The following is a 21,133-nucleotide window of genomic DNA, read 5'->3' as shown; positions in this document are numbered from 1 at the left end:
GTCAGATTTAGGAACTAAAGAAGATCCTTCCTATATCTAAAATCCTGTGATTCCAAATGTTCTGGAAAAACAAATTCCCTCTTTTCAGCAAGAGAATTCCTTTTTAATATAATAAAAATATAATATAATAGGAGTGTTCTGGTTTTTTTGTTTGTTTGTTTACAATATGAGGAATCACATTAGATTTCCTTAAACGTTTGTCTGTACCTTCCTGAAAAGAACTCTACCAGTTAATTAATGATTTTTTTGATTCCTTGCTAATATTTTATTTAAGGATTTCACATCTATATTTACAAATGAAGTTGGACTCTTGGGAGTTTGTGTATCTTTGTTTTCTCTGTGTTGATTTCACTTAAAAGAACTAGAATAAACTTCTCTTCTGCCATCAGAGAAATAATTTAAATAGCACAAAAATGACCATTTTGCGAAGATTTGGAACTGACCTATGAATCAGTGTTTCTGTGTGGTTGTGTGTTTTTCAGTGCATGTATGAAAAACACATCAGTATGTGGAGTAGCAGTGGGGATGGTGGAGATGGAGTTGGGAGAGTTCTTGAACAAAAATGTTAAGAACTCTAACAGGAGTCTAAACCTCCTTTTGGATAATTTCCAAAGTTACCAAGATAGCGAGCCCTGCTAATGGATAAGTCAAATGTAAAATGATAGAATATGAAGAGAAATAGCATGAGGTGAAGACAAATGAATTCCTGAGTCAACAATACCTGTTCTGTCTTCCTAGGTCAGGAAGCGTGCTTCATCACTGGAATGAGATCTACTACTTTGTGGAACAGCTGGCTCATAAATTCATCAGGTGAGAAATGCAGTGCTTTGACTTCTCTTATAGTTCTCTGCCATGAGTAAAACCAGTCTATCATGTTGTTGTGCAAACTCCTAACCACTTTGGGGATGCTTTTTGACAAAGGTGAACTACCAAGTCTTGGATCAGGGACAATTTGTTTTGATCCATGCCATGTATTAGAGTAACTTTGGCTTAGTGTTGTCAGGAAGAGCCAGATTTAAATATAAAACCAAAAATTTTAATGTTTTTTTCCTCTGTTGTTGAATAATGTATGCTTGTTAAAGGATCATTAACATTCTTTCTATACAGTGCATCATGCAGGAAGAGTGGGCACATTCTAGCAGACTTGTATGTAGGGTGTATCAGGTGTAAACTACTTATCTCAGTTTGCCCACAGCTTCCTGTTTTTCAAACCAAGAGTCTCCCTGGAACACACCTTAGTCCTGGGTAAATTGTCATGGTTGCTCGCACCAGCCATGTACCCTCTCAGGTACAATTTTCTGAGCATCCTCTACACCACTCTCCCAGATAGGTTTAAACCTGGTCAAGTTAAATATTGGGGGAGTCCTCGAGGTGCTGCTTTCTATTAAGTATGGTGCCCATGAGTCACATTTCACTCTCCCTGGTGTAGCCTCCAAGGGATAACACAAGTTGCAGTTCTGTGGTTGTATTCTATTCTTTATCTTGGAATACAGGTTATCCTTTGAGCCTAGGTAGTGACAGACATGCTTCTCCCAAATTCAATTATGGATCAACACATACCTAACTGCCTAATTAGAAGGAATGGATTAGGAAGTGGCCTGTCCTCAATGCCCAAAATTGGAAGCTGCAGCAGGAGTCATTTAGACTCTGATGATTTGGGGAAAACAAATGCTAAAGGGAGGGATGGGAGTAAAAATACAGGGAAAAGAGAGAAGCAACATATGAGTGGTATTGCAAAATATGTAATAGGATCATTGAGACTTAGAATTGGGAAGAACAACTTCCCAATCTGTCTTAGGAGGCCTTCAGCAACCCCTATTTTGAATAGCTCTGGAGAGAAACTACTGCCTGTTGAAGCAAACAATCCAGTAGCTGGACAATTTCAGTTTTCAGAAAAGTCTTTTTGTCATTGAGCCAAAATGTCCTTTCCTGCACTCTCACTCATTGGTCCTTTGGAGTGTCTTAAAACACATCTGTCTCCAGACATTTGACAGTATGTGCTCTGCCTCCATTTTTTTCCCTCAATTTCTGCTCCTTCTGAAGCAGAGAAGTCCAGTGGGACAGGCTTTGAGGTTAGGCAGATGTGGGTTTGAATCCAAGCTCCATTATGCAACCATAGCAGTCTACTTACCTTAGCTGACCCCTGATTTCCATGTGGAGATTATCAAAAGAAATTGTGTGCAAACTTACTAACCCAGCACCTGGCTTAGAGTGGGCACACATCTCTCCTGCAGCTGTCCCTGTCTCTTCACTATCTTAAAGTCCAAAGAAGGGGAAGGAAGGATGGACTAATCCATTCCCCTTGCTTTATAAATGAATAACTAAGGACCAGAGAAGTTGGTGTGACTTAATCCAGACCATGAGCCACTTTCCTCTGGCTGGCTGTCACCTCTGTCCTCCTTGGTTATGGCCCCCTCAAAGTCTGACACTAAGGTATTACCGTCATGGAAACCCCATGAGGCAGGGATGGTATTTTGTTGTCTGCTGGAGCCCAAGTGCCTGTGACTGTGGCAGACCCAGTAGCATATACATGCTCAATCAGTATTTTCAAATAAGTGAATAAAGGATGATTTTTATTTATTCATTTTAAAGAATAGTCTAAGACATTGATACTGCATGAGGAAGATGCATTCATTAACAATGACTGACATCAATGGAATCCTTAATATTTCAAGTCCTTTTATTTATCTTGATCCGCACCCCTCCCATCTTCTTAATAATGATTCTAGTTCTGCACCACTTTCTTCAAAATGGAAATTCCCAAACTATACTTCATACCCCTCATTATCAGAAAAGAGTCTACCTCATTAAGGACCCAGAGAAGAGTAAACGGAATGATGACCTCAAGTTCCAATCTTACTCCTTAGAAGATGCTTGCACGTCTTTCCCACCAGTGCCTGAGAACCAAGCAACCCCTTGTAGACAATCTCTCCATTTTGGTCCCACTTAATACCATTATCTCTAGTCTCCTGTGGGTCCTTATTTCACTTTTGTATCTTCCTCTACTTTTCCCTGGCTCCTTCCTCTCCTTCCTCGCAGTCTACAGACATAAACTAACCTTTCTTGCTTCTTGTTCCCCGCAAAATCAATGACAACAAATCTCCTGATTAGCCCTTCAGTGTTGGCGTTGGTCCGTTATTTGGCTCATCTCCATTCTCACTGTAGATACTGTCTCTGAACAACTTTGCCACATCATAACAGTGTCCCAATAACTCACAAAGTTAAATTGTCTCCAGCCTAGAGTCATACACCAGTTGTGTCCAAGACATCAAATCCATCCTTTTCGGAGCCAAACTCAGTAGCAGCGAAGGCAGTATAATAGAGTAGTTAAGAGCCCAAATTCTAGAATCAGAGCTTCCAAGCCCCAGCTCCACCGTTCACCCACTGTGGAACCTGAGGAAAATAGTTTTTAATCTTTCAGAGCCTCAGTTTCCCTTTATGGAAATGATGAATAACAATGGTGCCAATCCCATAAAGTTGTTCCAAGCTTAATGAGATCATACAGCCAAATCATGATAGTGTGTGGCACATAGTAAGAACTTGTTGAGATTGGCACTATTATATTACTACCATCATCATTATTATAATTATCATTTATAACATGGTGTCCTGCTGCCCAACCAATGGTGAGGTGGTAGCAGGTAGCATAGGATCACGGCAGAGAACTGAAGTTAGTTTCGAGAGACCAGTATTCAGTTCACCAGGTACTACTTAGGCTCCTACCAAGAACTAAACACCATGCTAAGGGTTTCTAGAGATGTGTCAGATATGTAGAAATAATGTAGACTCTATCCTGGAAACAGTAGGAACCATTAGAGTTTTAAAGCAGATAGGTGACAAGATCTGGAAAATAATTGGGAGATAAGTGTGAAGAATTAATTGGAGCAATGAATGATGCTAAGCAAGGACATGAGCTATGAAGGAACTGCAGTGGTCAGGTGATTGAGGTCAAGGTCCTAAGCTAAGAAAAGGAAAAACCACAGGCTTGAGAAACGTTTTGGAAAGTGGAAACTATTAGCACCAGATCAGGTGTGGGAGGCTATTATCTAGTGAAGACATAGTTTGATGCTCTTCTGGATGCACTATTTGGTCACCCAGAGGGAGCCCACAGGATAGAATTGCTTTGCCAAACCCTCTACAGTCTGGAATTCTTGCAGAGTGGGAAGTATGTTTGTCTTCAGCTGAGAGTTGTTCTGTCTCCCAGAGTATGAATTTTACATTGACAATGCTCCTGAACATTGCCATATAAAAACAATGTCAATTTGTTCATTAAGAATGACACCTATGGGAGACTAAGGCAGGAGGATCACAGGTTCAAGGCCAGCCTCAGCAACTTAGTGAAGCCTTAAGCAACTTAGTGAAAACCTGACTCTAAATAAAATACAAAATATGGCTGGAGATGTGGCTCAGTGGTCAAGTGCCCCTGAGTTCAATCCCTGGTAACTCCCCAAAAATCAAAATAAAATGGACTAGACTATGTGTCTACCAACAGATGAATGGATAAAGAAAATATAGCATTATACTCAGTGAAGTTTTATTCAGCCACAAGGAAAAATGAGATTATGTCATTTTCCAGAAAATGGATGGAACTAGAGACCATTATGTTAAGTGAAATAAGCCACACTCAGAAGGTTAAAGGTCATATATTTTCTCTCATATGTGGAAGCTAAAGAGGAAAAAGGAAAAGAAAGATGGTGGCAGATCTCATGAAAATCAAAAGGAGATCAGTGAAGGAAAGGGTCCGAGGGGTGGGAGGTGGGAAGTGCTGGGAAGTGATATTGACCTAATTATGTTGCTATATTTTGTATTGTGTGCATGTATTAATATGTAACAACAAATCCCGTCACTATGTATAGCTATAATGCAACCAACTAAAAATGTGGGAAAAATTAAAAATAAAAAGGATGGGAGATGTAGCTCAGTGTTGAAGTGACCCTAGGTTCAATCCCCCCTACCAAAAAAAAAAAAAAAAGAACAAGAGAATGAGACATACCAAGTGGAAGAGAGAACCTGCAGCCAGTCAATTCATTCTCTCCTTATGAGATAACCTCCTTGGGAGGCTAACGAGAAATTAAAAGTTGGTGATGATGTCACTTTTAGATCAAAGGAAGGTCACGGTATGAGGTTAACAGATGGTGGCATCAAACGGCTACAATCTGAGACAGTCTCTTCATTACAGGATCCACCAGGCTACTGTGGGGACACAGTCAGACTTTGTCTGCCAGAATTTCTGAACCTGTCGACACCTTGCAGACCAGTCTCCCAGGGCCATGCTTCAGACAGCCCAGGGTAGTGATGGACTTTGTCTTTCTTTCTTGTAATCCATTCACTGAGCAATAGTGTCCAATCAGAAGTGGCTTCCAGAAATACACAGCAGGTCACCACCCCTTTGGTTTGTTCACAGCTTCAAGATGAGTGCTGGTTAAATGCTTATAGGTCCTCAGCTCTGGCAGCCATGATTCAAAGAGAAGAATGGGTCAGAAACCTTGATGGAAAGGAAGGGTGTGCTATGGTCTTTTCTGTCTGCCTTAATGGAATTTCTTTCCCTTTCCAGCCCCCAGCTAAGAATGTCTTTCATTGTCTTCTCTACTCGAGGAACAACCTTAATGAAACTAACAGAGGACAGGTAAGAATCCTTCTCAGCTCTGTCTTTAGAAACCCCATGTTCCTAAGTAGAACTAGGATTTGTACTCTGGTGCCTTAGCCTGTTGATCATTTTAATCTAACGGCTCTCTCTCTCATTTTAACTGAAGCCTTGAACTTTGTATCTGGATCCTTCTGCTATTTTACTCTCTTGTGGTTTTTGACAGAATTTTTTAATGTTGAAATTTTATCAGTGACTAAATCATATTAAGATAAATATTACGTTTGGTAATTCAGTTTGCTAACTTGGAGCAAAATGTTAGCAAACCGAATTCTTGGGAGGCTATACTTCCTTTAATTTGTTTTTTGGATTAGGGTTTCAGAGATATGATGAGTGTACCATAAGAGAAGCAAGAGCTTGAAATATTATCATAGGTAATTTCCAAGGAAGAGAATGGAAAGGGAGGGTTTATGATACTAAAAAAATAAAAGAAAATTTGAATCGGGTAAGGAAAAAAACGTTCACATAAAAGGAGTAGTTAGACCCAGCTTAAAAAAAGATACTCTTGGATTTAACCACATTTTACTTAAAGATTAAGACTAACAATAGCAAGGACAAGTCATTTTTTTGATAGTTAGGATGGTATACTGGAGAGAAGAGAGAATAACTGTATTACACTAATGACACTACACAAGTTTTAAAAAGTGATAAAATCCATATGAGGAGGCACTGTTGGGGACACTTGTGGGATTATTGGCAGATTTTTATGTGTACAAATAGGAAAAAGGAAAGGAAGAAGGGCGAGTGTTTCAGTTCATGTTTTGTTGCTATTAACAAAATACCTGGGGCTGGGGTTGTGGCTCAGTGGTAGAGCACTTGCCTAGCATGTGTGAGGCACTGAGTTTGATTCTCAAACAAATGACTAAAATAAAGGTCCATCAACAGTAAATACATACATACATACATACATACATACATACATACCTGAGTCTGGGTACTTATAGAGAAAAGTTGTTTCTTTCATTCACATTTCTGGAGATTCAGGAACGTGGCACCAGTATCTGCTCAGCCCTGGGGAGGGCCTTCTGTCTACATCTAACATGATTGATGGCATCACCGTGGGAGTATATTAAAGAAGGAGAGATCACAAGATGAGATGGAAGCCAGAAACAGTTGAGGGCCAAGCTGACTCTTCTTTAAAGACTTACTCATGCAGGAGCCAACCTAGGTCGTCCTGCAAGAGCCTCTTTAATCTCTTCCGAGGGGGGGTGCCCCCATTGACCTAATTACCTTCCACTAGACAGCTCCTCCCCACATTGCCCTGCTGAGGACCAAGCTGCAGGCATGTGAACCTTTGGAGGACACACTCAAACCTATCTAAACCATGGCAGAAAGTAGAGGGAGGGCAGGAAAACTTCCTGCTACCACATTCTTACAGAAATGAGGACAGAGTTTACAGGGTGGAGTCAGATTTTTGGCTCAGATCAGCAGATCTAAGCTAGTTCCCACTTTTCTCAGTGCCTTTGTTTCCCATCTAGATGTTTTCAAATTCTGTTCCTTCTTATATGCATGCATGCTATTGCAATAAGCAGAAACCCTGTTTTTTAAAAGGCTCCACATTCTTTTTTACCCCGCAGCCTTCTGTTAAACAGAGAATCAAAAACCCAAGTAGCCTGCGTGGCTTTCCTTTAGGATTGGCCAAGAATTTTGAAAATCTGAATGTCTCTAGCCATCTGCAAGACTCCCAAGTCTTACTCGGTGTTTCTATGATGCCTTTAGTTATAAAGGTATGCAGGGATGTCTTTGATTCAGAGATGGGGAACTAAACACAGGAAAGACCTGGTTGATTCTGCCAGTAGCCTCTGCTTGTCTCAAGGTGGAGCATTTGTGTTTGAGTACACTCACTTGGTACAGAGAACTACGAATGGCTCTTTAAATCAGCTGTCACTGCTTTAGTTGCCCACTCCTCTTCTACTTGGATAATTGGTAATTCTAAAGCTAATGCTTGCCAGTGGGTGCTGACCTTCTTTGCAAGGGGATATCCATATTTATCAGGTCAAAACCCATATTAGATCTCACTTGTGTGAGTTCTTCACTCGGCTTCAACCCGGGGCATCGCAATGTAGCTTCAGGCTGTTGTTCCATGTATACGCCTTTGGCAGAGAGAGAGAGAGCAAGCTCCCAGATCATTTGTATGCTCCTGCTTGCAGCCTCTGGGAAGCTGGGAATCATCACAGGGGGGTTAGGGATTTATAAACACTATCAGAATGTCTGGGCTTTCTGAACCATTTTGGCTTGTTGTGTTTGTTGAAATTTGTCATCCTCTGAAACTACTTGAAATTTTTTTTTTACCTTAATGTCACAACTGCATGTTTCCTGTGCCAAAGAGATGCAGAGTTTAGAATCTGTACTTTGCTGGAAACAGTATTTAATACAGGCCAAAAGCACACCCAACAACAGCCAGGGATTCCTTGTTAAAGACTGAGCTTCACATGGCCACTGCTTGGATTGACCGTGGCTCAGCTGGCAGAACCCAGGGAGGTTTACTGGCGCTCATCTAACCTTATCAACCTAGAGGTGTGGGCAAGAGAGCTCTCTAAAATGCCTTCTTAGGAGACTGTCCAAAAGAATGAGGCTTTCCAGGCTATTACTGTCTGTGATTTACATGACTCACAGTGTCTTAGTTGGGCACTGAAATCTGTACATTTTTCTGTATGTTTCATTTGATCTTCACCATGTCTCCATAAGACAGTAAAAGATCCATTTAATCTGTGTAATCTTTGAAGAAACTTAGAGATTTTTTTTTTAAAACTTGTTTAAATACAGTACATGAATTAGCCAAGACTCATTTCAACAAGAGCAAAAGATCTGGGTTAAATTAAAAGAAATAATAGCCAAGATGTATTTGCATACAATTCTTGGGATCAAATATGCATAGTGGAGGCAGGATTGTGGCTCAGTGGCAGAGCACTTGCCTAGCATGTGTGAGGCACTGGGTTTGATCCCCAGCTTTCCACGTTAAAAAAAAAATAACAACAAATAAAATAATTTAAAAAATACATGCATAGTGGAAAACTATGGGAAAGTTGAATAGATTGAAAAAATGAATGTAGTGTGTTAAGATGTAGTAAACAAACTATAATTAAAATAATGATACCATTTGTGATATCTGCCTAATAAAGCACTTTATGTATCATTTCTTATAATTTCTGATAATGACTATTGGTCATTCAAATCATAGTTTTATATAAAATATAGTTTTTCTCTGCTTTTAAGATTTCTTCTTTATCTTTAGTTCTCAGCAATTTGATTTTGATGTGTCATAGCATGATTTTGAGTTTATCCAGTTTTGGCTTGCTGAGCTTCTTGGATCTATAAACTTGTATTTTTCCTCCAATTTGGGAAGTTTGCAGCCATTACTTTTCAAGTATTTCTTCTATATCAATCATTTTTCCCCTCTTCCTGGATCCTCAATGACTCAAAAAAATGTTAGACCTTTAGATTTGTCCCACATGCTCCTGAAATTCTGTTCATTTCTTCTATTTTTTTTTTCTGTTCATCAAATTGGGTAATTTCTGATGACCAATCCTCAAGTTCACTCTTTCCTCTGTCATATTCCTCCAGCTATTGAGCCCACCAACTTAATTTTTTTTTGTTACAGATATTTTGTTTTTTCAGTTCTAAAATTTACATTTGGTTCTTTTTGAAGATTTTATTTCTCGGCTAGAAAATTTCAATCTTTCTGTTTATTTCAAGTGTGTGTACTGTGATCTCATGGAATACAGTTTTAAAGTCTGTGTTATAATTCCATCAAATTATCTTTTCTCTTTTAAAAATTCTTTTCTCTTGAGAGTTGATCATATTTTCTAGGTGTTTTGTATGTTGAGTAATTTTAGAGTATAACCCGAAATTTTTGAATTTCATGTTGTTTAGATTTAGGATCCTGTTCAAATCCTCGGAAAATGTTGATTTTTTTTTCTGACGTATTCAATCATACTGGTTAGGTTCAGACCACAAATTCTATCTCTTCGGTGGCTGCTGGTTTCAATGTTTTCAGCTCAATTTTCAAAGACTCTACTGAACTCTTGGATCTGTCCAGAGTCTAAAACTGCGCATGTGCATTGGGGGGAAGAGCCTGGGACTAACACAGATTCGAATTGGGGGATCCCTGTCAACTCACCCTCTCTAGGATCCCTCCGCACACTAAATGGCCCAGGGGAACTGATTTTCCAAATCCTCTAGCAAGAAAGACCTGGTTTCTGTTGGAGTCTTGGCCACCTACACTGAACATATAGTTCTCCACTGAGGCTTCCTTGGGAAAGACAGGAATAAAAAAAGAAAGATGGAGATTTTCCCCACATAAGGGGCCCTTTTCCCAAGGGTTCCCAGAAATATGGGGATTTTCTTGGCCTAGAAAGGCAACATCTCAGCCACTGCCATGTGACTAAGACCCACCTTCTGGTTAAGACTATAAGAGAAAAGAGAGGAAAACACTATGGAACTCACCTTCATTTCTTCAGGTTTTAATGACTTCCCCAATCCACCAGCCTTGTGAACATTTTGAAGTCTTTCCACTGTTGTTTTTTATTTTAACCAATGGTTTTTTGGAAGTCAGAGACATAGGCAAGTAGCAAGCACACTATATTCATTGCACCTTGAGGTTCAATGAATTTAGATAACTTGCTGAGGCTAAAGAACTAGTAAATGGCAGAACTAGTGTCCTGATTTCTGGATTCTAAATTGGTCCAGTTCGTGCACTTTGATTCATCTCATGCTGCTCTTCCAAGAATTTTTAGCTTCCTCAGTTTAAACAATTGACAAATGGTAACAAAATGTGTAGGTCATTTCATTAGCATAAGAGTAGATAATGCTAATTTATGCACTAGTAGAATAAATGAGTATAGTGTTAGCTTCTTCATATGATTCCCGGAAAACTCCAAGAATAGTCTTATTTTTGACATTAACTGAAATACTTTAAATGTTTAATCATTTGGAAATGAGAACATGTCCAGGAAGTCCAATAATCTATTTAAAAGAAATCAGGAATAAGAGGTAATACTGAGGAATGATAGTGATCAAATTACATTGTTATAGCATGAGCATGTAAAATGTGTAACCACAAGTCTCACCATTGTGTATAATTATAATGCATCAATAAAAACTATGGGCAAAAAAAATGAATCCATGTGTACTTTGTCGTATTAACATGGTTGTAATTTTTTCTTTTATCTACTAGAACAGTGAAATTTATTAAAAATATTTTAAAATATTGGATTATTCTTATATTTCTGGCTATACTTGGTTATGATGTAGTTTTTTCATGCATATCTGAATTCTGTTTTGTATATATTATTCAGAAACTTTATAAGTTTTTACCATAATTGAGATTGTGTTGCATTTGTTCTTTTTAGGAATATCTTTTTAGGTATTCTTAATTTGTTTTCATTTAAATCATTACTTCTTTAAGAATTTATTTATGATATAAGGTTCAAGGCCAACATCCAACTTTTATCCCCAAGTGATTTGCCAGTTTTTCCAACACCATTGTGGAATAGTTTTTAACCAATCATTTTACTAAAAAATTAAACTCTTTGCTAGATTTAGGTCCATTGGTAGGTTTTCTATTCTATTACTATTCTGTTCTTTTTCTATTTCTCTACTCAGATCACATTGTTTTGATTAGTTTTAACATCTGGAGGGCCAGTTTCTTCTCAATTCTAATATTGGGCAAAAATCTCCTTGGTCTTTAGTGGATTTTTCCAACCATGTGCATTTTAAATACTTTTTTATGTTCCAAAATGTCCTTGGGATTTTTATTTGAATTGTATGAAAAGTACAGATTAATCTCAGCCACAATGACTCTGCACTTTTATTATATCTGCTTATTCTCTTACTTTAGGACATACCACTTTTTCTTTTGTGCCCCTCAGTCCGGTTTTGTCCTGAAGGTCAATTTCATACAATGGTTGTTAACTTTATTCCCAGGCATTTTAAAGTTTGCTTCCATTGTGAATGTAATATTTTTCTGCTTTATTGTCTGGATTGTTCACTAGAGCAGTGAACTCACATTGTGTGGTCCATGGGCTTCTGTTAAATTCTATACAGTGATTTACTGAAATAATCATGTCACTGGGTTTCTATGGAGAGAGGATGTGGTTTGTATCAGAAGCAGCCTGTGACGCCACCATCCCAGAAAAAGCTTAAGAAATACTGAGGGAAATGATTGGTTTTATAGATATGTTTCTTGTCCCACTGTTGTAATAAAACATTTCATGAATTCTGATACTTATCCTAATTACCTAATGATTTGTTTCTAAAATTTATTCTTTGTTTCTGTTTTGTGTACTTTTAGAGATTCTGTGATTTATTATTTTATTCTTCTGCTATTAATAATTCCTTCCTTGTGCTTCTTATAGCTTTTCTTTTCTTATATTTTTGAGATGGGATTTTATTCATTATATTTTCTTCTTTATTAATAATCAAAACTATATATGATTACAAATTGTACATTAGATCTGAACGTGGTTGTTGAATCTCACCTGTCCTGAAATGTCCTGTTCTCATTGTTGTTAATTTCTAAATAGTTTGCATTCAGAATATTCTCCTTGATTTAGAATGATTTAGGAAGGTGTTTCACCATTTCCATGTAATTTTTGTTTATTCTTTTCTCAATTTCTAGAGTCATTGAATTTCTTCAGAGAATATGGTTTAGGTCATTTTAGGTTTTTTTATTTATTAGTTTTTATTGATAAATTATTAGATGACCAAATTTTATCTGTTGTCCAAAGATGTTAGAAATAATAAATATCTATGCCCTGATGAGTAGAAAGTTTCATATAAGAAATATATTAAATTTTCAGAGATTTTATATTTTTATTTATGTGGTCTGTAAAGGTAGACATTTTGAAGTTTTCTACCATGACTATTTTATTTGAATTTCCAACGTAACGCTTTATTATTTATAGCGTATTATTTAGCTCATTTGCATTTTTATTAGGGAATGACTTTTTTTTTTTTGGTACTGGGGATTGAACTCAGGGCCACTCGACCACTGAGCCACATCCCTAGCCCTATTTTGTATTTTATTTAGAGACAGGGCATCACTGAGTTGCTTAGCACCTCCCTTTTTGCTGAGGCTGGCTTTGATCCTCCTGCCTCAGCCTCCTGAGCCACTGCTGAGATTACAGGCATGTGCCACCATGCCTGGATAGAATATACTTTTAAAGAATATAAAATAATCTTGTCACCTTTTATTAAATTTAAATTTTGTTTAAATTTTTGATATAAATTGATGTTTTCATTTTCAACGCTTCTTTGCTATTTTGTCTAATTTTCCAGTGACTTGAAAAGTATAATTTCATTTTCATTCTAATAATGATTTTTTCCCTTTATAATAGCAAAATTAAATAATATCTTTAGATTGTCTGCTGATTTTTTAAGAAATATTTGCATTATATTTTGCAAGCATATCAAAAATTATTATTTAAACTTTTTTTTAAGATTTATTGATTTCATTCAATATATATGAACCATACATACACACTTTCTTCCTTTCCAGGACTTGAAGTTTTTTTATTGTCTTTAAATTTTTCACTTTGCTGAATCTTTTTTTAGGTAAGACTTTCCTGAAAGTACATGAATATTGAGGTTTCTGTATTCCTATTTGTCTGAAAATTTCTGTTTATTCATCTATAGGTAAATATTTTAATTAAATAAAAAATTCTCATATCTTGATGATCATTTTTTCTGTTTCCTAAAGGTAAAAACCCATTATCAGCTCTGCATGTAGCAGAGAAATGAGGTGCCAATTTAATATCATTCTTTATCTGTAGCTTTATTTCTTCTCTTGACGCTTGTAGAACTTTTTTCTTTGTCTTGGATATCTTAAAAAAATGTCTACAGAATATATCTAAGAACAGGACCTTCTTTTAATTTTGTATAGTACGTAAGCCATTCTATCCAGATGCCTAAATTTCTTCAGCTTACAACATTTTTCTTCTGTTATTTATTATTTTATCATTTCTGTTCTTCTGTCTTTTCATTGATTTTTTTTTAGTTTTTATTGATAAATTAATCAAGATCTCTTTTATATTCTAATTTTTAATCTATCATTTTTCCTCTAAGTTCAGGGTATAGAATTCTTACTGGTTCTCTAATTTATTAATTTGAATTTTTTCTTTTCTTTTCTTCTTTTGTTCTTATAGTACTTGACTTTTCACCACTTTGCATTTTTCAACTGATAAATATCCTTCATCTCTACAAGTACTTTCTTTCTCCTTAGCTTTTCCTTATGTGTGTGACCTTGCTCATGTTTTAGAAATGGAATGTCTTCATCATAAATATGAATTAGAATTCGTTTGTATCCCTCTGTTTGTCACGTGAGTTTATTTCAAAGAAGTATTTTCTGAAATTCCTAAATTGGGTCCTTCTGCCCAGCTTCTGAGACTTTTCCCAAAGAAAGGAACCAATGGGGCTTTTCAGTACCAGGACTTAGGGTGGCTTATGTTAGATACTATGCAAGTTCATGATTGAAAATGTTATGATCTCAGGCGAAAGAAAATAGGTAAATTTAGAGGTAGTGTAATTTTTTCTTAGAGACCCAGCAGTTTTTCCAAAGTAAAGAAATGGAACCCAGACGAAGATGGTCAGATACAGGCGTTGGATCCCTCTGGAGAACTCCCCCCTCCCTTCTCATGACCTGGAATTCCAGGGTAGGGTGTCTTTCCCTCACTCTGATCTCAGCAGCTCTGTTTGTGCAGTGACTGTGACACCCCTGCCTATCTGCCAGAAGTGAAAAAAACATTTTCTTGATTGCCCTAGATTTTTTTTTATCTACACAATTTGGAAAGAGAAGTGAGAGTTAAAATGGGTAGACCAAGATCACTATCTTTGACTGGAAATGTCTTTCTTCCAAACTTTGCAAGATTAAAAAGCAAAGCATAACAAAACAACCATGTGCCAAAGAATTACTTTATTTTACCCAGCCCACTGACCTCACTTTACTGCTGAGAAAAATGATTCCCGAAGAGATTGAGCTATTTGCCCAAATTCATTCATAGTCTTAGAGACAGCCCAGGATTTTGCTTTATTCACAAAATTTAAAACATTAAACCCAGTGATTTTCCATCATTTACTATAGCTATCTGGTACACATTGCTTTTATATATAGGTATATGCATGTGCACATACATATGCATAGGTGTGTAGCCATATATAATCTTTTATTAAGGGCTTACTATGTACCAATAACCTGGAATATTTTACTCATCTATAATAATGGAAAATAATTGTACTCACCTAACAGGATTATTATGAGAATATCTCCATTTATTTTATGTATTAGAGTTGGGGATAGTGAGACAGATAGTGGCCTCAAGGCCACTCTGTACAAGTGTAGGGGCCTGGGTTTGATCCAGGAAGCGTTCCTCCCCCTGCCCGGGCCATGTGGATTGCTTACTCACTATGTGATATGATTTCCCACAATTTTACTATTATGTACAATTTTAAACTTGTTTAAAAAAACAAATCCAAGAACACACAATTCACTACCCAGACGCTTTTTGACTTCTTCAGGGAAACAGTTCCCTGAAAGCCCAGGCCTGCCACACATTTCATCTTCATGGTCTTGAAAGCTGACGCTTGGAAATGTTCCTCGCGTTGAGGTAAAAAGAGGTGGCATCAGCACTTCACAGATGGGTGAAGAGGTGCAGGATCCTGCTTATTGCTTAAGGAGGCAGAGCGCAAGCCAAGAATGCTTGGCTCCAGCTGCTGAGTGGAAACCGAGAGACCACACTTCTCTCTCCCTCTCAGTCATCCTTTGGTTTGGTTGAGAGTGTGGTTTTGACATTAGTGTCACAGGGGAAAATGACATATTCTGGACGCATCACTTGATTCCTGGAGCAGAATGATTACAGGTTGCCATTACCAAGAGACAGAGTTCCCAAAGCCTTTTCTAAATTTAAAAACAACGAGAGAGAAGAGTCATCAGATATTTAGTGCTTGAAAGAACTTGGATTCATTCCATGTTGAGGTAGTATGCATTCAGTGGTGAGAGGGCTTCATGGCAAAATTCAGAGAAATGGCAAAGTAGTGGGGGATTTATTTATTCTCTTGTCCTGGTTATTGAAAGTCCATGAACAAATTTCTTACCTCTCTGTGCTCTATATTTTTTTTAATCTATAAAAATGAATATAATGATAGATTGTCCCTTCCCAACAAAGTTTTTGGAAGAATTATCAATGCAGACATGCAGTAAGTGCTCAATAAGCAGTTGTTACTAGTATAGTGGTTGTTAGGGATTTTGATAAGTACCTAGACAAACTCCATCTCGAGTTATCACAGCATATTCACAGTTTTTCAAAAACGAGACCCTGCCCTCCCTGGTTCATGCCCTTCTCTGAAGTTTTTAACACTTATCCTGTCTGCCCCTGTAAAAAGATAGTGGTAGAAAGTTCTGCTTGAGCATGAGGCCAGATAAAAATTACTGTCTAATAGTCAAGAAAATACAGACATTGTCTTCAGAAGACATTTTGTCTGAGAGCTCTCCAGGTTGAATCATGACAACAATAACAAGAACCCACCTGGGGTAGCTGAATGGATCTGGAACACACTGACTTGTCCTTGTGATCTGGTGTTTCTCAAACTTTTCCTCTGGAGTCCTTTGGTTGGTAGAAGAAAGAACAAATCCCCCCTTGGGGCCCCAGGGTATCATGTGATATAGTCTTGAAAGGAAGGAATTTCTTCAGAGTTCTTTATCTCAAAAATTCATGTGTATTTATATTCAGTTGCATAATATGCCAGTATTTTACATTATATAAAACTTACACTGAGTTTTTTTCTCAATTTTGAAGTTTGATTTATGCTCCAGAAAAAAAAAAAATGTGTTCTTCATGTCTTTGGATAAAGCACACTGTTACAAACTCTAGAAAAAAAAAAATGTGTCCTTCATGTCTTTGGGTAAAGTGCACTGTTACATACCAAGTTTGCGTGCTGCAGATGAACTAGCCAGAATACGGACTTTGCACCAGGATCCGGTCAGGGTTCCAATCTGGGCTCCACCACTCTGTGCATGTCACTGCATTTCTCTGGATCTGTTTTCTCATCGTTTAGTGAAAATAATAATGCCCACCATACGGTGGTGGTGTGAGGCTTTTGCAAATAAATGTATGGAAAGTGCCCAGCCGACACCCTGACACAAAAGAGGTGCTCAGGAAATATTTCTTATTGATCCACCTGCTATTCCTCATGTGGCAAATACAGACAAATAAAGAAAAAGAAAGGAAGGAAGGAAGGAAGGAAGGAAGGAAGGAAGGAAGGAAGGGAGGGAGAGAGAAAGAAAGAAAGCAAGCTGACAGAGTAGCATCCAGATACAGACAAATAAAGAAAAAGGAAGGAAGGAAGGAAGGAAGGAAGGAAGGAAGGAAGGAAGGAAGGAAGGCAGGCTGACAGAGTAGCATCCAGAAACATTTCTGTTGTCTGGTTGAAAAGAGAAAGACAGATTTCAAAGTTGTCAACAGAACCAAAGCATGCTGGCATTCTCATATCCAAAGGTGGCAGCCCAAACCAGGAAACTTTTTGTTTTCATCAAAAACATCAGACAGTGACACTCCCACATCACCTGACTCTTCACACCCAGCAGCCAATGGAGTGGCCTCTGAGGCTTGGTCTTAGTGCTGCCTTAGAGATACCCTGAATGACTCCTCACAAACTCCATATTTCACCCTGTTCTCACCTCAGCAAGTGTCTTAAAATTATTAAATATTTGAGGTGTAACAAAAGTATGGAAAAAAAGTTAATGAAGCCCCTTTACCCACCACCACACTTGTGTAAAGTATTACAGTTAATACCCCCTACGTACATGTTCCCTCCTCTCTTTTCAGCAAAGATAATCACTATCTTGAATTTGGGGTCTTTCATTTTAATAGATGTATATTTTATATATCCATAAATATTTTTTCATATTAAAGAATATGCTCATAATGTATGTATTTTTCTTGAACTTATTTTTCACACTTAACCTCATGTTTTTGAGACCTTTTCCATGTAGATCTATGTGCTTGGTTTATTTGAACTATCGTATACTTTTCTAATGAATTAGATTCTATTGTGAGGATGTACCTCCCTATACCTTCTATGTTCTCCTATTTGTGGACAATTAGTCTGTTCCCTACTTTCTGCTATTATAAACAATGCTGCAGAGGACCTTCTTGTACTTGTGTCCAGTTGAGGGGTGGGGTAGGCAGTAGCAAGAATTTCTTTATGTTATATACCTAGGGAATTGCTAGGTCTAAGGGTATATGAATACATAACTTCACTAGGTATTACTTCATTGAGCTCCAAAGGGGGTGCACCAGTTTTCACTCCCAGAGTGATTTGTAAGAATTCTTGTTGCCCCACATCCTCTCAATATCTTGATATTATCTCCCAACTCTTCTTTACAAACAGATAATGCCCCCACATGTGACTTATGGATGGGGTTATCTGATATGGCTCTAGTATGTTCCTTTCCACTCCCACACCTTTGCAGTTCAGTATTGCTGTAAAGGTGATAGAAAAACATTCTCTTTGGTAGAGAACTACAGTCTGTGCTGACCTACACTAAACAGATGTGGTCTGGCCACAACAGAAGACTCTTGCCTGTCATCCACCTTAGGGCTATCTTTCCCAGCTTCCATCCCAGAAGCTGATGCTGGGTCCACCAGTCTCTGCTGTGCAGAACTTGGCAGACTGCCACTCTCCTGTGCCCCTCCAACCCTCACTGTGGTCATTGGCACTGAACTCCAGTCCATCATGCTGATCCTTCTAGATGCCCACCAGCACCAGGAGAGACCCAGTCTCTCTTGAACTCACAGGAGCATAGAACTGAAGGTTCTCATAAGAGAAAACTACACATTTGTGCAATCCTGAAAACAGAGCTCACTCTCTGTAACTCTCATTGCTTGCAAACTGTGGCTGAGCTGAGGGAAAGAGTCAGGGATAGGGAAGATCTTACATGGTGTGTTTCAAAAGTCAAATGGTGCTGGGAGCCATTAGCCAAGTAGGTATGACAATTTCCTTGCCAGCGTACCCCATGTTGCAGTGACATTGAATGTACGTGACCTTGCTCAAGGACCAAGGCAGATTAGGGTGTTCCCGGTTTTAAGATAATCGTGTTTAGGGCGTTCCCAGTTTAGGTTCCAGGTTTAAGGTTTAAGATTATTCCTGCTGGGAATAGGGCGTATCCTGCTGCCTGAGTTCCCCTTGAGTTCTCACGGGATTCAGACAATATATTTTGGAGATAGAAGCCCAGTGGAGGTGGATTTGGGCAGAGAACGTGGATTTCCCCAGAACGTGATTGTAGACGGCTGGTGTGAGTTCGGGAATAAAGAGTTGCTGTTTGAATCTACAAGCGGTGTGGTGGCTCGTGATTGTGTGCCCAGCCAGACTGCGGCATTTGTGCCCAGCCAGACTGCGGCATTCATTAGCCCAATGTCTCCCTCTACGGCATCGTGGGCAAATACCCGGTATTCTATTCCTTTGATACCTACTTTTGTTAAACCCTCCTCCTATGGGGCAATTCCTTTTAAAATGTCCTGTTTGTTCACAATCATAGCATGTTTTTGGCCTGGCATCTAAAGCCTGTTGTACTGCAGCTGCCAAGACTTGCCCTTGTTCATTAATATCTCTACATAATTTAATATATGTGTTTAAATCTTCATGTCTCCATGGTCTAATAACCTCTCTGCAGCAACGATTTGCTTGGTCATAAGCCAGTTGTTTTATTAATGGCATTGCTTGTTCTGTATCCCCAAAAATTTTGGCAGCCGTTTGAATTAGCCTATCTACAAAGTCAGCGTAAGGTTCATTAGCTCTCTGTATTACCTTAGATAGCTGACCTTGTAAATCTCCATGTCCTTGTAAAGTCTTCCATGCCCTAACTGCGTCTGCAGCAATTTGTGCATATATAGCAGGATCATATTCAATTTGTTGCCGTTGACCCTCATAAGGTCCTTTTCCTAACAACATATCTAGATTTCTTTGAGGGTAACCGGCTGCTGCATTTCGCCTAGCTGTCTCCGCGCAAAATTCCTCATTGGCAACCTTCCATAACAAATATTGTCCTCCATTTAGTACAGATTTACACATGCTAGCCCAATCTGCTGGCGTCATGTCCAAGTTAGTAATGGACTCAACCATGCTTACCGTGAAGGGAGCTTGGGGACCATAGGTTGTTACAGCCTCCTTTAACTGCTTCACTGTTTTAAAATCTAAAGCACGGTGAATTCGCTGCCCTCCTGCCTGTTCAAGTACAGGGCATGCTAATCTTTGAGGTCCTGTCTCAGGATCCCATTTATCAACTACGGGGTTTGAGGGCCACTCAGCTGTCTCCATCGGTGGGGCTGTTGGTTGAATTACGCCCTCTTGTGATAAAACGGAGTTACTAAAAGCCTCCTGTTGTGGCCTTTTTCCTAACAACCCCTTTTCCTTTAAATTTTCTTCCTCTGTCTGACTAGCTCGAGAGACCTTCTCTTTTGCTTGATCTAAAATGTCTTTCTCCATGGTCTGAACCTCTAACAATTTACTTAACATCTTTTCGGTTTGTTTTTTACTAATTTCTAATCTACTATAAAGATAACGCAACCCAATAAGATAGCACAAAACAAAGCCGAAACTGAATGAAACAAAAACGGAATAAAAAATCGTTGTATCAATTTTCTCTTCCTCAGGGCCGACAAACTTCAAACCTTTAGTCAACCATTTTTTCCAGTTTGCCTGAGAAATTTCTAGGGATAAGCAGCTTGAAACAAAAACAAGATAAATCAAAACAATAACACATTGTTTTTTGAATTGGTCACCCATTCTTTCGCTCTTCCTCAGGGGCAAGCAATTTCACTTACCTCCAAGCTTCAGAAGTTCCCCGTACGGGCCGCCAAATGTCGCAGTCTGGCTGGGCACAAATGCCGCAGTCTGGCTGGGCACACAATCACGAGCCACCACACCGCTTGTAGATTCAAACAGCAACTCTTTATTCCCGAACTCACACCAGCCGTCTACAATCACGTTCTGGGGAAATCCACGTTCTCTGCCCAAATCCACCTCCACTGGGCTTCTATCTCCAAAATATATTGTCTGAATCCCGTGAGAACTCAAGGGGAACTCAGGCAGCAGGATACGCCCTATTCCCAGCAGGAATAATCTTAAACCTTAAACCTGGAACCTAAACTGGGAACGCCCTAAACACGATTATCTTAAAACCGGGAACACCCTAATCTGCCTTGGTCCTTGAGCAAGGTCACGTACATTCAATGTCACTGCAACATGGGGTACGCTGGCAAGGAAATTGTCATACCTACTTGGCTAATGGCTCCCAGCAAAATGGGACCACAAGAAACCACGTGGTGAAGCCATTGCACATAACAGAGCTGAATAAAGAGGAGTTTGAACAAATGTATCACCCTGTGAGTAAATTATCCTTCCTGACCTTTTAGTTAGCTTAGGCTGCAACCTTTGGAAATTCCTTGATGGGCTCTTTTTGGTGAACTTAAGTTCTTCATCATGGGCTACTCCTAT

General features: G+C 38.6%; 1 protein-coding gene across 1 annotated transcript in view; it reads left to right on the top strand.

Annotated features, from left to right (window-relative positions):
* Positions 1-21,133, top strand: part of Antxr1 (ANTXR cell adhesion molecule 1) — a 226,772-nt gene that overhangs the window by 26,588 nt on the left and 179,051 nt on the right. Inside the window, exons 2-3 of the mRNA XM_046422452.2 lie at positions 739-810; positions 5,555-5,626. Of these exons, the coding sequence (XP_046278408.1) occupies positions 739-810; positions 5,555-5,626 (144 nt within the window). The remainder of the gene's footprint in view (positions 1-738; positions 811-5,554; positions 5,627-21,133) is intronic.

Source organism: Marmota monax, unplaced genomic scaffold (assembly GCF_021218885.2).
Source record: "Marmota monax isolate L192 unplaced genomic scaffold, Marmota_monax_Labrador192_F-V1.1 WCK01_AAM20220418_F8-fsc00015, whole genome shotgun sequence".
In the NCBI taxonomy this organism is placed as follows: Eukaryota; Metazoa; Chordata; class Mammalia; order Rodentia; family Sciuridae; genus Marmota; species Marmota monax.
Note: the sequence above shows the minus strand (reverse complement) of the source record. Positions and strands in the feature narration are given on the sequence as shown.